The sequence below is a fragment of the Choloepus didactylus genome, chromosome 7 (genome assembly GCF_015220235.1).
Source record: "Choloepus didactylus isolate mChoDid1 chromosome 7, mChoDid1.pri, whole genome shotgun sequence".
In the NCBI taxonomy this organism is placed as follows: Eukaryota; Metazoa; Chordata; class Mammalia; order Pilosa; family Megalonychidae; genus Choloepus; species Choloepus didactylus.
The window spans coordinates 77,887,290-77,903,655 of NC_051313.1; the positions used below are offsets into that span (position 1 = coordinate 77,887,290).

At 37.6% G+C, this 16,366-nt stretch overlaps 1 protein-coding gene across 4 annotated transcripts in view; it reads left to right on the forward strand.

Annotated features, from left to right (window-relative positions):
- FILIP1 (filamin A interacting protein 1) overlaps nucleotides 1-16,366 on the forward strand; it is a 370,688-nt gene that overhangs the window by 107,186 nt on the left and 247,136 nt on the right. For all 4 annotated transcript variants that reach the window (XM_037843873.1, XM_037843876.1, XM_037843877.1 and 1 more), the window contains exon 3: nucleotides 4,108-4,155. In XM_037843873.1, the coding sequence (XP_037699801.1) occupies nucleotides 4,117-4,155 (39 nt within the window). In that variant the 5' untranslated portion in view covers nucleotides 4,108-4,116. The remainder of the gene's footprint in view (nucleotides 1-4,107; nucleotides 4,156-16,366) is intronic.

The following is a 16,366-nucleotide window of genomic DNA, read 5'->3' on the forward strand; positions in this document are numbered from 1 at the left end:
CTACAACAGCAGACAGTTTTGGGCACATTGACAGTACTTATGCCTGTCACTGATTTTCTGCTTAAAGGCTTCTTCTGCAACTATGGGAGTTTGCTCCATTTAACATGGCCCTTACCATCTTCTTATGATTATTACATGCATGGTATGTCCTTTCCTTTCATTTACTTTCAACATATGCCTTTATATTTAAAGTGCATCTCCTGTAGACATCATATAGTTGGGTCTTGCTTTTCAATTCATTTTAACCCTTTCTGCCTTTTAATTGGAATATTTAGTCCATTAACATTTAATGTAATTATTGATTTGGTTGGATTTAAAACCATTTTTATTATTCATTTTCTTTTTGTATCTTCTCTGTTTTGTTCCTCTAAGCCCCCTTTTCTGCATTTTTTGGGTAATTTGTATATTTAAATAAAATCCATTTTATTTATCTATTGACATTTTAGCTAGATGTTTTTGTATTATAATTTTTGGTTCTTACTTCATGCATAGATGTAGAAACTGTGCAATCTTATAGATCAATGAAACCCTACCCCAGTCATTTATGCTATAGATGTCATATGTCTTACATCAATATATATTATAAACCCTATAAGGCAATGTTATAATATCTGCTTTAAACAACCACATATATATTTTAAAGAAATTAAGAGAAAAAATACTCTTTTATACTTACCCAGGCTGTTACCATTTCTAAAGTTCTTTATTTCTTCCTGAAGATCTGAGTTTCTGTTTGGTTTTGTTTTTCTTTCAGCCTAAAGGAGTTTCTTTAGCATTTCTTGCAACCCACTTCTCTTCTTGGTATTTCATTACATGAAATATCTTTATTAACCTATATACTTGAAAGACATTTTCACTAGCTATATTACTCTGAATTGACAGGTTTTTTTTTTTCTTTTAGCACCTTAAAGATGTTTCGCTGTCTTCTAACGTCCATAGTTTTTGATGAGGAAGTCAGTGCATATTCATATAGTTTCTCCTGTCTGTGTCATTTTCCTCTAGCTGCTTTCAAGATCCCTTTACCTTTGCTTTTTTAGCATTTTGATTATGATGTGTCTAGATATGATTTTCTCTGTATTTAACCTTCTGAGCATTTTGAATCTGTAAATCTATGCACCAAATATGAAAATTTGGGACCATTATATTTTCAAGCATTTTTTCTCCTCTATTCTCTCTTTTTTTCCTTCTGGCACTTCTATTACACATATGCTAGACTTCCTGTTATTGTCTTACAGGTTTCCAAGATCCTAATCATTAGAAAAGTTTTTTTTCTTTTTATTTTCTCCTTCACATTGGATAATTTCTATTAATCTATCTTCAAGTTCACTAATTCTTTACTAGTTTACTATTAAACATACCCAATGAGATTTTTATTTTCAAAATTGCATTTTTTAGTTCAAATATTTCCTTTTGATGCTTTTTTATAGTTTTTATTTCTATGCTGAGTTTCCCTTTATTTTCATTGATGCAAGCATATTTTCTTTCATTTCAGTAAGCAGAGTTATAAAAGCTGCTTTAAAATCCTTGCTAATTTCAAAGTCTAGATTATTTGGGGGTGGATCTTGTTTCATGGTCTTGTCTCTTGAAAATGGGTCACATTTTCCTGTTCTTCATATGTCAAACAATTCCATATTGTACCTTGGATGTTGTAGAAGGTTGTGTAGTGAAGACTCTAGATTCTATTACATTTATCCACAGAGTGCTAATTTTTTTCCCCTTTGAAGTGGGAAGTTACCTTGGCCAAATCCAACTGTAAACTCTTAAATCTTGGTACAGTTCTATTGTCTTTAGCCAAGGTGCTTGGATTCTGCCCCATGTGTGTATGGCTCATTACTTGGACAGAATTTATAAACAGAATTTGGAGTTCTCCCTTCTGGCTCTCTCCTTTCTCAGATGCCCTCTCACTTTCCAGTCTGTAGTTGCTCTGAATTCTGTTCTCTGATTCTTCAGGCCAGAAATACTGTTTTCTATTAGGGGTTGAGTCAGATTGTGCAGTGCCATTTTCAGCCTGCCTTCAGGCTAAATTATGTAAGAAGAGGAAAGTCAATTTCTTCTGGTCCTTGTTCCAAGTTTTGATTCTTTCAGAATCTTCCTGCTTTTGTTCACTTTCCAGTAACTTCAAGTCATTGTTTTTTATTTTTGTTTGTTTGGTTTTTTTGGTCCAGAGTTTGTAATTGTTATTTGTGAAAGGATTGGACCTGATAAGATCTTATTTGGCCATCTGAGACATAGTACACATGGTATCTTAGGGTGAATTTATCCCATTTCACAAAGTTGTAACTTGATTATTTTATTGATTTCACTTGTTTCTCTGTTTCTCATTGTCACCACTTCCTCACATGTGCTTCCTAAGCTACCTTATGTTTAAGTCCTTATCTCAGGACCCAATTTTGGGGTACCATATATTAAGATATTATTTATTAAATCATTTAATCATTCACCCACATTATTTAATTTAATCCCCCAACAATCCTAGAAATATACTATGAGAACTTAAAGAAATATTATTTTACAGATGAGAATACTGAGTTTTAGAGAGATCGTATCTTGCCTATGATACTGTATTAGATTAGCAGAATCTAACTTCAAAGCCAGATGTGTCTGATTTTAAAATCTTATAGCCCTGTGTGTTTTGGGGTTAGTCATTTTCCCTCTCTATCTTCATTTATATGTAAAATGGGGATAATAAATTACCTGTCATCTAGGGTGATTGTGACAATTAAGTGAGATATTGTGGATACATGACAAAGCCTGCCAAATATTAACTATTAAGTATCAGTCAGCTTTCACCACATAACAAACAATGCCAAATTTCTTAGCACTTTACGACAACAAATATTTATTTCTTGCTCTGATTACATGTCAACCACTGGTTGGAAGTTGTAACTCTACTCCAGGCTGCAGTTTGCATGTATTCCACATATCTCCTTGTTTTGAGATCTAAGCTAAAAGACAGGCTTATGTGTGAGGTGCTCTTCTTAAGGCAGAAAGCACAGGAGCTAGGGAACTGTTGGAAACTTGACATTCCTCTAAAAGCTTCTGTTTGGAAAATAATATAAAGGAAATGTTCCATTGGCCAAAGTAAGTCCTATGTCCAAGCTCAAAGTCAATGGAAGGTGGGAGATATATTTCATTCACAGAGGACAGACTGAAAAATTGCAAAAAACAATGCAGTCTACCACAGATATCATCATTGTATTTTCTTCCACAATACCAATTCTATTTTCCAGTAAACAGAATAGAAGGTGGATTGTAGAAAAGACATGACTATCTGAAATGGTAAGAGTTCAAAAAAGTATTTTATTTAATGCCAAAAGAAAGGTCCAGACAAGAACTGCAGTTCAGGGTTAATATAGCGCCACGGGAACTGGGAAGGATCTTATAAAAGAGAAAGGGCTTGAGCTGGTTCTTTAGAGATGATTAGGTTTGTATAAAAGTCATTCTAAGCAGCTGGAGCAGGATGAGCAAAGATACAGAGGTAGATCAGTCTGGCCTTGTTATTGGGTACTTTTTAGGGGATCAGTGGAAGCAGGTTAGAGAGCCTGCATTTCAAGCAGGGACAGTAGGGGGAATTAGGACATTTTGAGTAAGTTCCAGAATTGAAAACTTATATTTTAGAAAGATTGTCCTGACAGTCCTGTAGGAGGGAAGACAGGCAGTGGGGAGTATTTCTTCAGCATTATACACAGCAGCCATTCTTCTTTCTTCTTAAGATTTACAGAGCCTACTTGGCTCCGTGAGACAAGTATATGACAAAAATGTGGTGAGCATGACAAATATTTCCTCAGTGTAGACTTGACTCCCACTAGTATGAGAATGAAAATGGCCCTACTTGTTTTCCTCTGAATCTCCTGTTTGACCAAATAAAGAGAATATTTTGGTAGGAAACAATACTTCCCACATAGAAACATAATTAAAGCAGCGTATCAGATAGGCTAGAAGTACCACGAAATATTGCAAACTGGATGAAAATATTTGTGCACTATCATTATTATTTTGTTTTTGAACTAACCAAGGAAAAGCAATTTTAACACAAGGATAATTTTCTGTTATGCACTTAAAAATACAGGAACAATTTCTAAAATTTTCCATCTTTGAATTCTTTAGCAAAATACAATGCCTAGAAGCTTTTGGAAAGCAGTGACAGTGGCTGTGGTAAGAATTTCCATCCTATTATTTATCTGATTTTTTTTTGTTGTTGTTTTTGGTTCATTAATGAATGTTGGTTATGCTAATGCTGCTCTATTATGTTGTTGAAAACTATACCATAACAGAGGTTTGAATGAGAAATATTTGATTTTTCAAAGTTAGATTTATGGCTCTTAGCTAAGTGGAAAAAAAGAAATATATTGTATATATTTATCAACCATTAAATCAATCACCTAAAAATTAAGATTTCTTTTCAGATCTATTTAGTTATCATTATTTATGCCATGAAGACTACATTACTTCATTGTTAACATGATATTGAAACTAGGTATTGCAAGATGAGACGCACTTAAAAATATATAGATTAACATTTGAAACCTTTGAGAGAGGAATTGATGGAGAGAGAAGGGACTGAAAATTTATGTAGCTTCCCTTCAATTCCAGGTGTTTTTTCTAAAAACTTCTTTTTCATTATGGTAACATATAAACCATAAATTTGCTATTTTAACCATTTTTAACTGTACAATTAGGGGTATTAATGACATTTACAATGTTGTGTTACCACCACCACCATCCATTACTAAATCTTTCTCATCACCCAAAATTGAAACTCTATACCCATTAAGCAATAATGTACCCCATTTTCTCTTCCCCAGCCCTTTATAATCTATAATCTATTTTCTGTCTTTATGATTTTGCTTGTTTCAGGTATTTCTTATAAGTGGAGTCATACAATATTTGTCCTTTTGTGTCTGACTTATTTTACTTAGCATTATATTTTCAAGGTTCTCAACCATGTTTTAGGGTATATCAGAACTTTATTCCTTTTTATGGTTGAATAATATTCCACTGTTTGTATATACCATGTTTTGTTTATCTATTCATCTGTCAATGGACACTTGGATTGTTTCAGCCCTTCCATAGTTTTTAATATATCAGACACAGAGAAGGAAGTTTTCAGTTTTTCTGGGGTTGCCAAACTGAGAAGATGTAGTTCTGGAGTTTGTTGTGGCTATATCCATCCTATGTGACACTGAGGAAACCTGCCTCCAAATAGAAACACAGAGACTCACACACAAGGCGAAGTAAAGCCAAAATATGAAGAGACATATGAAAACATAATTAGAGTTTGATTCCAATAGTGCCTAAGATTCCTTTTCAGTCCCTTTCTCTGTTCTTCTCACTTATGTGAGTCTACAAATTCCCTGCTCCCATTTTTAGCCAGTTGGTTTTAAATTTTATTTTGGAATTTGCAATGATTGAGTTTTTTTTTTTTTTTTAAATCAACTTTATTAAGACATTATTTACATAAAATGAAATGTACATACTTTAAGTGTAGAGTTCAACGAGTTTTGACAAATGCATACCCTGGTGTAACCATCACCCAAATAATATATAGAACATTTTTGTCAATCCAGAAAGTTCTCTCATGTCCCTTTGCAGTCAATCCCTCTGCCAGTATCATCCCAGGCAAACACTATTTTGATTTCTATCACCATCGATTAGATCTGCCTGTTCTAAAACTTTATATATATGGATTCATACATAATACTTTATTGTGTATAGCTTCTTTCATACAGCCTGTTTTTGAGATTCATCCACGTTATTGTGTACCTCAGTAACTTGTTTTGTTTTATTGTTGAGTACTATTCCATTATGTATAGCCACTGACATATGGATGGGCATTTAGACTGTTTCTGGGTTTTGGCTATTCTGATAATGCTGCTATGAATATTCATGTATAAGTTTATTTGAGGGCATGTGTTTTTATTTCTCTTGGGTAAATACCTGTTGGGGATTTAATCATATTCCTCACAAAAGGCATGTTCAGGTCCCAACCCCTGGTGCTGTGGATGAGAAAGATTTGTAAATAGGATCTCTGGAAGATGTTACTTCAGGTAAGGTGTGGTCCAACTGAATCAGGTTAGGTTTTAATTCTGATTACTAGAGTTCTTTATAAACAGAATGAAATTCAGATATATATAGAGAAAGTCACAGGAAGAGGCCAGAAGTCAACAGAACCTGAAGGAGAAGGGATAAGACATGGCCATGTGCACTGCCATGTGACAGAAAAACCAAGGACCAAGGATCACCAGCAGCTAGTCCTTGAAGGCCACAGTCTTCTGGGACAAAGCATCACCTTGCTGTCACCTCAATTTTAGACTTCTCCTAGTCTCAAAACCATGAGCCAATAAATTTCCATTGTTTAAGTCAACTCATTGTATTCGTTTTAGCAGCCGAGAAACTAAGACAACACCTATGAATGGAAATTGGGTCATATGTTAAGTGTGTGTTTAATTTGATAGGAAACTGCCACACTTTTTTTCATTGTGGTTGTACCATTTTATGCTCCCACCCACAATTTTTGAGGTTCACTGCTCCACATCCTTGCAAACACTTGTTAGTCAGTCTTTTTTTTTTTATCTTCATTTTATTGAGATATATTCACATACCACGCAGTCATACAAAACAAATCGTACTTTCGATTGTTTACAGTACCATTACATAGTTGTACATTCATCACCTAAATCAATCCCTGACACCTTGATTAGCACACACACAAAAATAACAAGAATAATAATTAGAGTGAAAAAGAGCAATTGAAGTAAAAAAGAACACTGGGTACCTTTGTTTGTTTCCTTCCCCTATTTTTCTACTCATCCATCCATAAACTAGACAAAGTGGAGTGTGGTCCTTATGGCTTTCCCAATCCCATTGTCACCCCTCATAAGCTACATTTTTATACAACTGTCTTCGAGATTCATGGGTTCTGGGTTGTAGTTTGATAGTTTCAGGTATCCACCACCAGCTACCCCAATTCTTTGGAACCTAAAAGGGGTTGTCTAAAGTGTGCGTAAGAGTGCCCACCAGAGTGACCTCTCGGCTCCTTTTGGAATCTCTCTGCCACTGAAGCTTATTTCATTTCCTTTCACATCCCCCTTTTGGTCAAGAAGATGTTCTCCGTCCCACGATGCCGGGTCTACATTCCTCCCCGGGAGTCATATTCCACGTTGCCAGGGAGATTCACTCCCCTGGGTGTCTGATCCCACGTAGGGGGGAGGGCAGTGATTTCACCTTTCAAGTTGGCTTAGCCAGAGAGAGAGGGCCACATCTGAGCAACAAAGAGGCATTCGGGAGGAGGCTCTTAGGCACCATAGGGAGGCCTAGCCTCTCCTTTGCAGCAACCATCTTCCCAAGGGTAAAACTTATGGTAGAGGGCTCAGCCCATCAAACCACCAGTCCCCTATGTCTGTGGTCATGTTAGCAACCATGGAGGTGGGGTAGGCGAATACCCCTGCATTCTCCACAGGCTCCTCAAGGGGGCACTACATCTTTTTTTTCCTTGTTTTTCTTTTTTTTTTTTTAACTTTCCCTTCTTTTTTTTTTTTTTTTTTTTTAATTCAGTTTTATTGAAATATATTCACAAACCATACAGTCATCCATGGTATACAATCAACTGTTCACAGTATGATCATATAGTTATGCGTTCATCACCACAATCTATTTCTGAACATTTTCCTTACATCAGAAAGAATCAGAATAAGAATAAAAAATAAAAGTGAAAAGAGAATACCCAAACCATCCCCCCATCCCACCCTATTTGTCATTTAGTTTTTACTCCCATTTTTCTACTGATTTTTTTTCAATTTTTTAACTTTGTTTATCAAAAAATTAAAAACAAACAGGCAAACAACAACCAAAAAAACCCCACAACACTTCAAACAAAGCAATGGATTAAGGAAAACAAATAACCTAAAATAACTACTTTGCTTCCAATATGTTCCTACCATACCCCAAGAAAATTAATAAACCATGTCCAAACAGAGGAGTAAGAAAAACAAATAATCTAAAATAACTACATTGCTTCCAACATGTTCCTACCATACCCCAAGAAAATTAACAACCCCTAAGAAAACAAAGGAATAAGAGAAAAAAAAAAACCTAAAATAACTCTATTGCTTCCAACATGATCTTACTATATCCAAGAAAGTTTACAAACCATAATCATTCCTGAGCATTCCCATAACATTGAGATTACCCTCCATAGTTTATCTGTTCTTATTAGATTATCATTCCCCCTCCACTAATTGGTATCTCTAGGTCCCGTACATTCTACAGTATAAAACATTGTACATTTTTCACAGAATTCACATTAGTGGTAACATACAATATCTCTCTTTTTGTGCCTGGCTTATTTTGCTCAGCATTATGTCTTTTTTTTTTTTTTTTTTTTTTTAATCTTCATTTTATTGAGATATACTCATATACCACGCAGTCATACAAAACAAATCATACTTTCGATTGTTCACAGTACCATTACATAGTTGTACATTCATCACCCAAATCAATCCCTGACACCTTCATTAGCACACACACAAGAATAACAAGAATAATAATTAGAGTGAAAAAGAGCAATTGAAGTAAAAAAGAACACTGGGTACCTTTGTCTGTTTGTTTCCTTCCCCTATTTTTCTACTCATCCATCCATAAACTAGACAAAGTGGAGTGTGGTCCTTATGGCTTTCCCAATCCCCTTGTCACCCCTCATAAGCTACATTTTTATACAACTGTCTTCGAGATTCATGGGTTCTGGGTTGTAGTCTGATAGTTTCAGGCATCCACCACCAGCTACCCCAATTCTTTAGAACCTAAAAAGGGTTGTCTAAAGTGTGCGTAAGAGTGCCCACCAGAGTGAACTCTCGGCTCCTTTTGGATTCTCTCTGCCACTGAAGCTCATTCCACCTCCTTTCACATCCCCCCCCTGGCCAAGAAGATGTTCCCCGTCCCACGATGCCAGGTCCACACTCCTCCCCGGGAGTCACACTCCACGCCGCCAGGGAGATTCACTCCCCTGGGTGTCTGATCCCACGCAGGGGGGAGGGCAGTGACCCCACCTTTCAAGTTGGCCTAGCCAGAGAGACAGGGCCACATCTGAGCAACAAAGAGGCACTCGGGAGGAGGCTCCTAGGCACAACCATAGGGAGGCCTAGCCTCTCCCCTGCAGCAACCGTCTCCCCAAGGGTAAAACCTGTGGTAGAGGGCTCAACCCATCAAACCACCAGTCCCCCATGTCTGTGGTCATGTTAGCAACCATGGAGGTGGGGTAGGCGAATACCCCTGCATTCTCCACAGGCTCCTCAAGGGGGCACTGCATCTTTCTTTTTCCCTTGTTTTTTTTTTTTTTTTTTTTTTTAACTTTCCCTTCTTTTTTAAATCAACTGTATGAAAAAAAAGTTAAAAAGAAAACAAACATACAATAAAAGAACATTTCAAAGAGACCATAACAAGGGAGTAAGAAAAAGACAACTAACCTAAGATAACTGCTTAACTTCCAACATTTTCCTACTTTACCCCAAGAAAGTTACATAATATAGCAACATTTCTGTGAACTTGTTCCTACTATATCCATCAGAAATTAACAGACCATAGTCATTCCTGGGCATCCCCAGAACATTAAATAGCTTATGTGTTCTCCTTGGATTATTGTTCCCCCTTCCTTAATTGCTTTCTACTGCTAGTTCCCCTACATTCTACATTATAAACCATTTGTTTTACATTTTTCAAAGTTCACATTAGTGGTAGCATATAATATTTCTCTTTTTGTGCCTGGCTTATTTCGCTCAGCATTATGTCTTCAAGGTTCATCCATGTTGTCATATGTTTCACCAGATCGTTCCTTCTTACTGCCGTGTAGTATTCCATCGTGTGTATATACCACATTTTATTTATCCACTCATCTGTTGAAGGACATTTGGGTTGTTTCCATCTCTTGGCAATTGTGAATAATGCTGCTATGAACATTGGCGTGCAGATATCTGTTCGTGTCACTGCTTTCCGATCTTCCGGGTATATACCGAGAAGTGCAATCGCTGGATCGAATGGTAACTCTATATCTAGTTTTCTAAGGAACTGCCAGACTGACTTCCAGAGTGGCTGAACCATTATACAGTCCCACCAACAATGAATAAGAGTCCCAATTTCTCCACATCCCCTCCAGCATTTGTAGTTTCCTGTTTGTTTAATGGCAGCCATTCTAACCGGTGTTAGATGGTATCTCATTGTGGTCTTAATTTGCATCTCTCTAATAGCTAGTGAAGCTGAACATTTTTTCATGTGTTTCTTGGCCATTTGTATTTCCTCTTCAGAGAACTGTCTTTTCATATCTTTTGCCCATTTATAATTGGGCTGTCTGTACTATTGTCATTGAGTTGTAGGATTTCTTTATATATGCAGGATATCAGTCTTTTGTCAGATACGTGGTTTCCAAAACTTTTTTCCCATTGAGTTGGCTGCCTCTTTACCTTTTTGAGAAATTCCTTTGAGGTGCAGAAACTTCTAAGCTTGAGGAGTTCCCATTTATCTATTTTCTCTTTTGTTGCTTGTGCTTTGGGTGTAAAGTCTAGGAAGTGGCCGCCTAATACAAGGTCTTGAAGATGTTTTCCTACATTATCTTCCAGGAGTTTTATGGTACTTTCTTTTATATTGAGATCTTTGGTCCATTTTGAGTTAATTTTTGTGTAGGGGGTGAGGTAGGGGTCCTCTTTCATTCTTTTGGATATGGATATCCAACTCTCCCAGCCCCATTTGTTGAAAAGACCATTATGACTCAGTTCAGTGACTTTGGGGGCCTTATCAAAGATCAGTCGGCCATAGATCTGAGGGTCTATCTCTGAATTCTCAATTCGATTCCATTGATCTATATGTCTATCTTTGTGCCAGTACCATGCTGTTTTGGCAACTGTGGCTTTATAATAAGCTTCAAAGTCAGGGAGTGTAAGTCCTCCCACTTCGTTTTTCTTTTTTAGAGTGTCTTTAGCAATTCGAGGCATCTTCCCTTTCCAAATAAATTTGATAACTAGCTTTTCCAAGTCTGCAAAGTAGGTTGTTGGAATTTTGATTGGGATTGCATTGAATCTGTAGATGAGTTTGGGTAGAATTGACATCTTAATGACATTTAGCCTTCCTATCCATGAACATGGAATATTTTTCCATCTTTTAAGGTCCCCTTCTATTTCTTTTAGTAGAGTTATGTAGTTTTCTTTGTATAGGTCTTTTACATCTTTGGTTAAGTTTATTCCTAGGTACTTGATTTTTTTAGTTGCTATTGAAAATGGTATCTTTTTCTTGAGTGTCTCTTCAGTTTGTTCATTTCTAGCATATAGAAACATTACTGACTTATGTGCATTAATCTTGTATCCCGCTACTTTGCTAAATTTGTTTATTAGCTCTAGTAGCTGTGTCGTCGATTTCTCAGGGTTTTCTAGATATAAGATCATATCGTCTGCAAACAATGACAGTTTTACTTCTTCTTTTCCAATTTGGATGCTTTTTATTTCTTTGTCTTGCCGGATTGCCCTGGCTAGCACTTCTAGCACAATGTTGAATAACAGTGGTGACAGCGGGCATCCTTGTCTTGTTCCTGATCTTAGAGGGAAGGCTTTCAGTCTCTCACCATTGATTACTATGCTGGCTGTGGGTTTTTCATATATGCTCTTTATCATGTTGAGGAAGTTTCCTTCAATTCCTACCTTTTGAAGTGTTTTTATCAAAAACGGATGTTGTATTTTGTCAAATGCTTTTTCAGCATCTATTGAGATGATCAATTGATTTTTCCCTTTTGACTTGTTAGTGTGTTGTAATACATTGATTTTCTTATGTTGAACCATCCTTGCATGCCTGGAATGAACCCCACTTTGTCATGGTGTATGATTTTTATAATGTGTCTTTGGATTCGATTTGCAAGTATTTTGTTGAGGATTTTTGCATCTATATTCATTAGGGAGATTGGCCGGTAGTTTTCCTTTTTTGTAGCATCTTTGCCTGGTTTTGGTATTAGATTGATGTTAGCTTCATAAAATGAGTTAGGTAGTGTTCCATTTTCTTCAATGTTTTGAAAGAGTTTGAGTAAGATTGGTGTCAGTTCTTTCTGGAAAGTTTGGTAGAATTCCCCTGTGAAGCCATCTGGCCCTGGGCATTTATTTGTGGGAAGATTTTTGATGACTGATTGTATCTCTTTGCTTGTGATGGGTTGGTTGAGGTCTTCTATTTCTTCTCTGGTCAGTCTAGGTTGTTCATATGTTTCCAGGAAATTGTCCATTTTTTCTACATTATCCAGTTTGTTGCCATACAGTTGTTCATAATATCCTCTTATAATTTTTTTAATTTCTTCAGGATCTGCAGTTATGTCAGCTTTTTCATTCATTATTTTGTTTATATGGGTCTTCTCTCTTTTTGATTTTGTCAGTCTAGCTAGGGGCTTGCCAATCTTGTTGATCTTCTCAAAGAACCGACTTTTGGTGATATTTATCCTCTCTATTGTTTTTTTCTTCTCTATGTCATTTATTTCTGCTTTAATCCTTGTTATGTCTTTTCTTCTACTTGGTTTAGGATTGGTTTGCTGTTCATTTTCTACCTTCTTCAGTTGATCCATTAGTTCTTTGATTTTGGCTCTTTCTTCCTTTTTAATATATGCATTTAGTGCTATAGATTTCCCCCTTAGCACTGCTTTTGCTGCATCCCATAGGTTTTGGTATGTTGTGTTCTCATTTTCATTCGTCTCTATATATTTAGCAATTTCTCTTGCTATTTCTTCTTTAACCCACTGATTGTTTAGGAGTGTGTTGTTTAACCTCCAGGTATTTGTGAATTTTCTAAGTCTCTGATGGTTATTGACTTCTAATTGTATTCCATTGTGGTCAGAGAATGTGCTTTGAATAATTTCAATCTTTTTAAATTTATTGAGGCTTGTTTTATGTCCCAGCATATGATCTATTCTGGAGAAAGTTCCGTGAGCACTAGAAAAGTATGTGTATCCTGGTGATTTGGGATGTAATGTCCTGTATATGTCTGTTAAATCTAATTCATTTATCAGATTGTTTAGGTTTTCAATTTCCTTATTGGTCCTCTGTCTGGTTGATCTATCTATAGGAGAAAGTGATGTGTTGAAGTCTCCCACAATTATTGTGGAAACATCAATTGCTTCCTTTAGTTTTGCCAGTGTTTCTCTCATGTATTTTGTGGCACCTTGATTGGGTGCATAGACATTTACGATTGTTATTTCTTCTTGCTGAATTGCCCCTTTTATTAGTATGTAGTGGCCTTCTTTGTCTCTCAAAACATCCCTGCATTTGAAGTCTATTTTATCTGAGATTAATATTGCTACACCTGCTTTCTTTTGGCTGTAGCTTGCATGAAATATTTTTTTCCATCCTTTCACTTTCAGTTTCTTTGTGTCCCTGTGTCTAAGATGAGTCTCTTGTATGCAACATATTGATGGTTCATTTTTTTTGATCCATTCTGCGAATCTGTATCTTTTAATTGGGGAGTTTAATCCATTTACATTCAACGTTATAACCGTGAAGGCATTTCTTGAATCGGCCATCTTATCCTTTAGTTTATGTTTGCTATATTTTTCCCTCTCTCTATTAATATCCTTTATTGTACCCATACCGAATCTCTTTAGTACTGAACCTTTCTCCAAGTCTCTCTGTCCTTTCTTTGTTTCTCTGTCTGTAGGGCTCCCTTTAGTATCTCCAGTAGGGCAGGTCTCTTGTTAGCAAATTCTCTCAGCATTTGTTTGTCTGTGAAAAATTTAAGCTCTCCCTCAAATTTGAAGGAGAGCTTTGCTGGATAAAGTATTCTTGGCTGGAAATTTTTCTCACTCAGAATTCTAAATATATCGTGCCACTTCCTTCTCACCTCCATGGTGGCTGCTGAGTAGTCACTACTTAGTCTTATGCTGTTTCCTTTGTATGTGGTGAATTGCTTTTCTCTTGCTGCTTTCAGAACTTGCTCCTTCTCTTCCGTGTTTGACAGTGTGATCAGTATATATCTCGGAGTGGGTTTATTTGGATTTATTCTATTTGGAGTTCGCTGAGCATTTATGATTTGTGTATTTATGTTGTTTAGAAGATTTGGGAAGTTTTCCCCAACAATTTCTTTGAATACTCTTCCTAGACCTTTACCCTTTTCTTCCCCTTCTGGGACACCAATGAGTCTTATATTCGGACGTTTCATATTATCTATCATATCCCTGAGGTCCATTTCGATTTTTTCAATTTTTTTCCCCATTCTTTCTTTTATGCTTTCATTTTCCATTCTGTCATCTTCCAGGTCACTGATTCGTTGTTCAACTTCCTCTAGTCTTGTACTATGAGTGTCCAGAATCTTTTTAATTTGGTCAACAGTTTCTTTAATTTCCATAAGATCATCCATTTTTTTATTTAGTCTTGCAATGTCTTCTTTATGCTCCTCTAGGGTCTTCTTGATGTCCTTTGTATCCCGTAGTATGGTCTCATTGTTCATCTTTAGTTCTTTGAGTAGCTGCTCTAGGTGCTGTGTCTCTTCTGGTCTTTTGATTTGGGTGCTTGGGCTTGGGTTATCCATATCGTCTGTTTTTTTCATATGCTTTATAATTTTCTGTTGTTTTTGGCCTCTTGGCATTTGCTGAACTTGATAGGGTTCTTTTAGGATTTGTAGACCAATTGAAGTCCTTATCTCTAATTTATCAGATCTACAGCTTCGTGGAGTACACTTTCTCTAACTAACCAGCAGGTGGCGTCCATGAGCCACCTGTTCTCCACAAGCCAGTTCTCCCCTGCTTAGCCTTTTTGGTGAGTGGGGGAGTGAGTCTTGTGGGGTCCAATTGGTGTACCAAGATTGCGTGTGTAGTTGGTGTTGCCTGCCCTGTATATGGGGCGTGTTTCTGGGCAGTCAGGGAGTGGGGGTGGCCCTAACAATCAGATCTCCCTGGTGATCCTAGAGTTTTAAAGCTGCTGCAATAGTCTAATCCTTCAGTTCAGTCCTGCCACAGTTTGTCTCTGCCACTGACCCACAAGTCCTTGGTATTGGTGTATGGCTCCTGAGACTTGCAAGTGGGCCCCTCTTCCAGGCTGTGCACCCCAGGTCCTCTGTTGAGGGATGACTGTGCTATGTCACAGGTGAGTGCCGTCCCCCCAGGGCAGTTCTGGGCTGCTGGGCTGTGTAGGGAGGCTCCCAGTCTGCTGAAATGTTGGCTGAATGGGGCTTTGTTAATTCACACTGCTCCACCTTCCCAACTCTGGGACAATCAGCTGAGGTTGCAGGGAAGGCTAATGTCCACGCCCAGTTTTGTGGTGTGTGCCTGTTATTTGAAGCACTTCCGTCACACTGGGTTGTCTGGGGCAGCTCTGGGCTATGTGGCTGGCGCTGGGCAGGAGTGTTTCCTGTCCACCAGGATGATGGCTGTGAGCGGACACCCCCCTTTTCTTGGGAAGTTGTGGTGTTTAGTGAATTTTCTCAGCCACTGGATTATTGCCTTTTGTCTCAGAGCTCTCTTAGTTCTGCTCTTGACTTGACCTGCCCAAATTGCAAGTCTTTGAAGCTTTCTGTATTGGGCTTCTTAGAGTAATTGTTTTAGAAACAGAAAAAAGGATTAAAAACAAAAGGGCCCTCCTCAGAGATCTAATGGGTTATTGAAATGCTAAGAGACAAAGCAATTAGGGCCATTAAGGAAAGGTCCACAGGGCAGAGAGATCAGCTTTTCTTTGGGATTTGCATATGCGCCTCAGGGCCTGAGCTCTGCCCTTCCCCTTTCTATGTTCACCAGAACTCCAAAAATCCTCCGCTTTTATTTTGGAGTTTTTCGTGTTGTTTTTTTTCTGTGCCTGTCTCCTGTCTGCTGGTCTGGCTGCTCTCAGATTCTCTGGTGTCTGGTCTCAGTCTATCTATGGTTGGAGTTTGGATCAGTAGAATGAGTTTCCGATAAGGGCTGCCACTGCAGTTCTCCCTTCTCCTTCCCGGAGCTGACAGCCCCTCCTCCCACGGGACTGAGCCTGGCAGGGAGGGGCGCAGGTCCCCTGGCCGCAAAAACTTACAGATTTCGCTGATCTCAGCAGTTCCACGTTTTCATGAGTGTTGTATGAAGTATGCCCAAAGTCAGATTGCTCTGTGGTGTCCAGTCCACGCAGTTCCTGGGTTTCTACCTACTTTCCTGGAGGAGTAACTAAAACATACAGCTCACCAGTCCACCATCTTGCCCCGCCTCCGATGATTGAGTTTTAAATAAATTTTCTTATTTAATGTGTCCTCCTTGTTCTATCTCAAATGGGAACCAGTAGCACTCGGCACATAGTAGTTGCTCAGTAAATAATTATTAAACAGTAGTAGAAAATGACTGCATTATGAATTTTAGGTTTTACATCTTTGTACTAAATGTTAGTTGAATTTGGACAAGCCA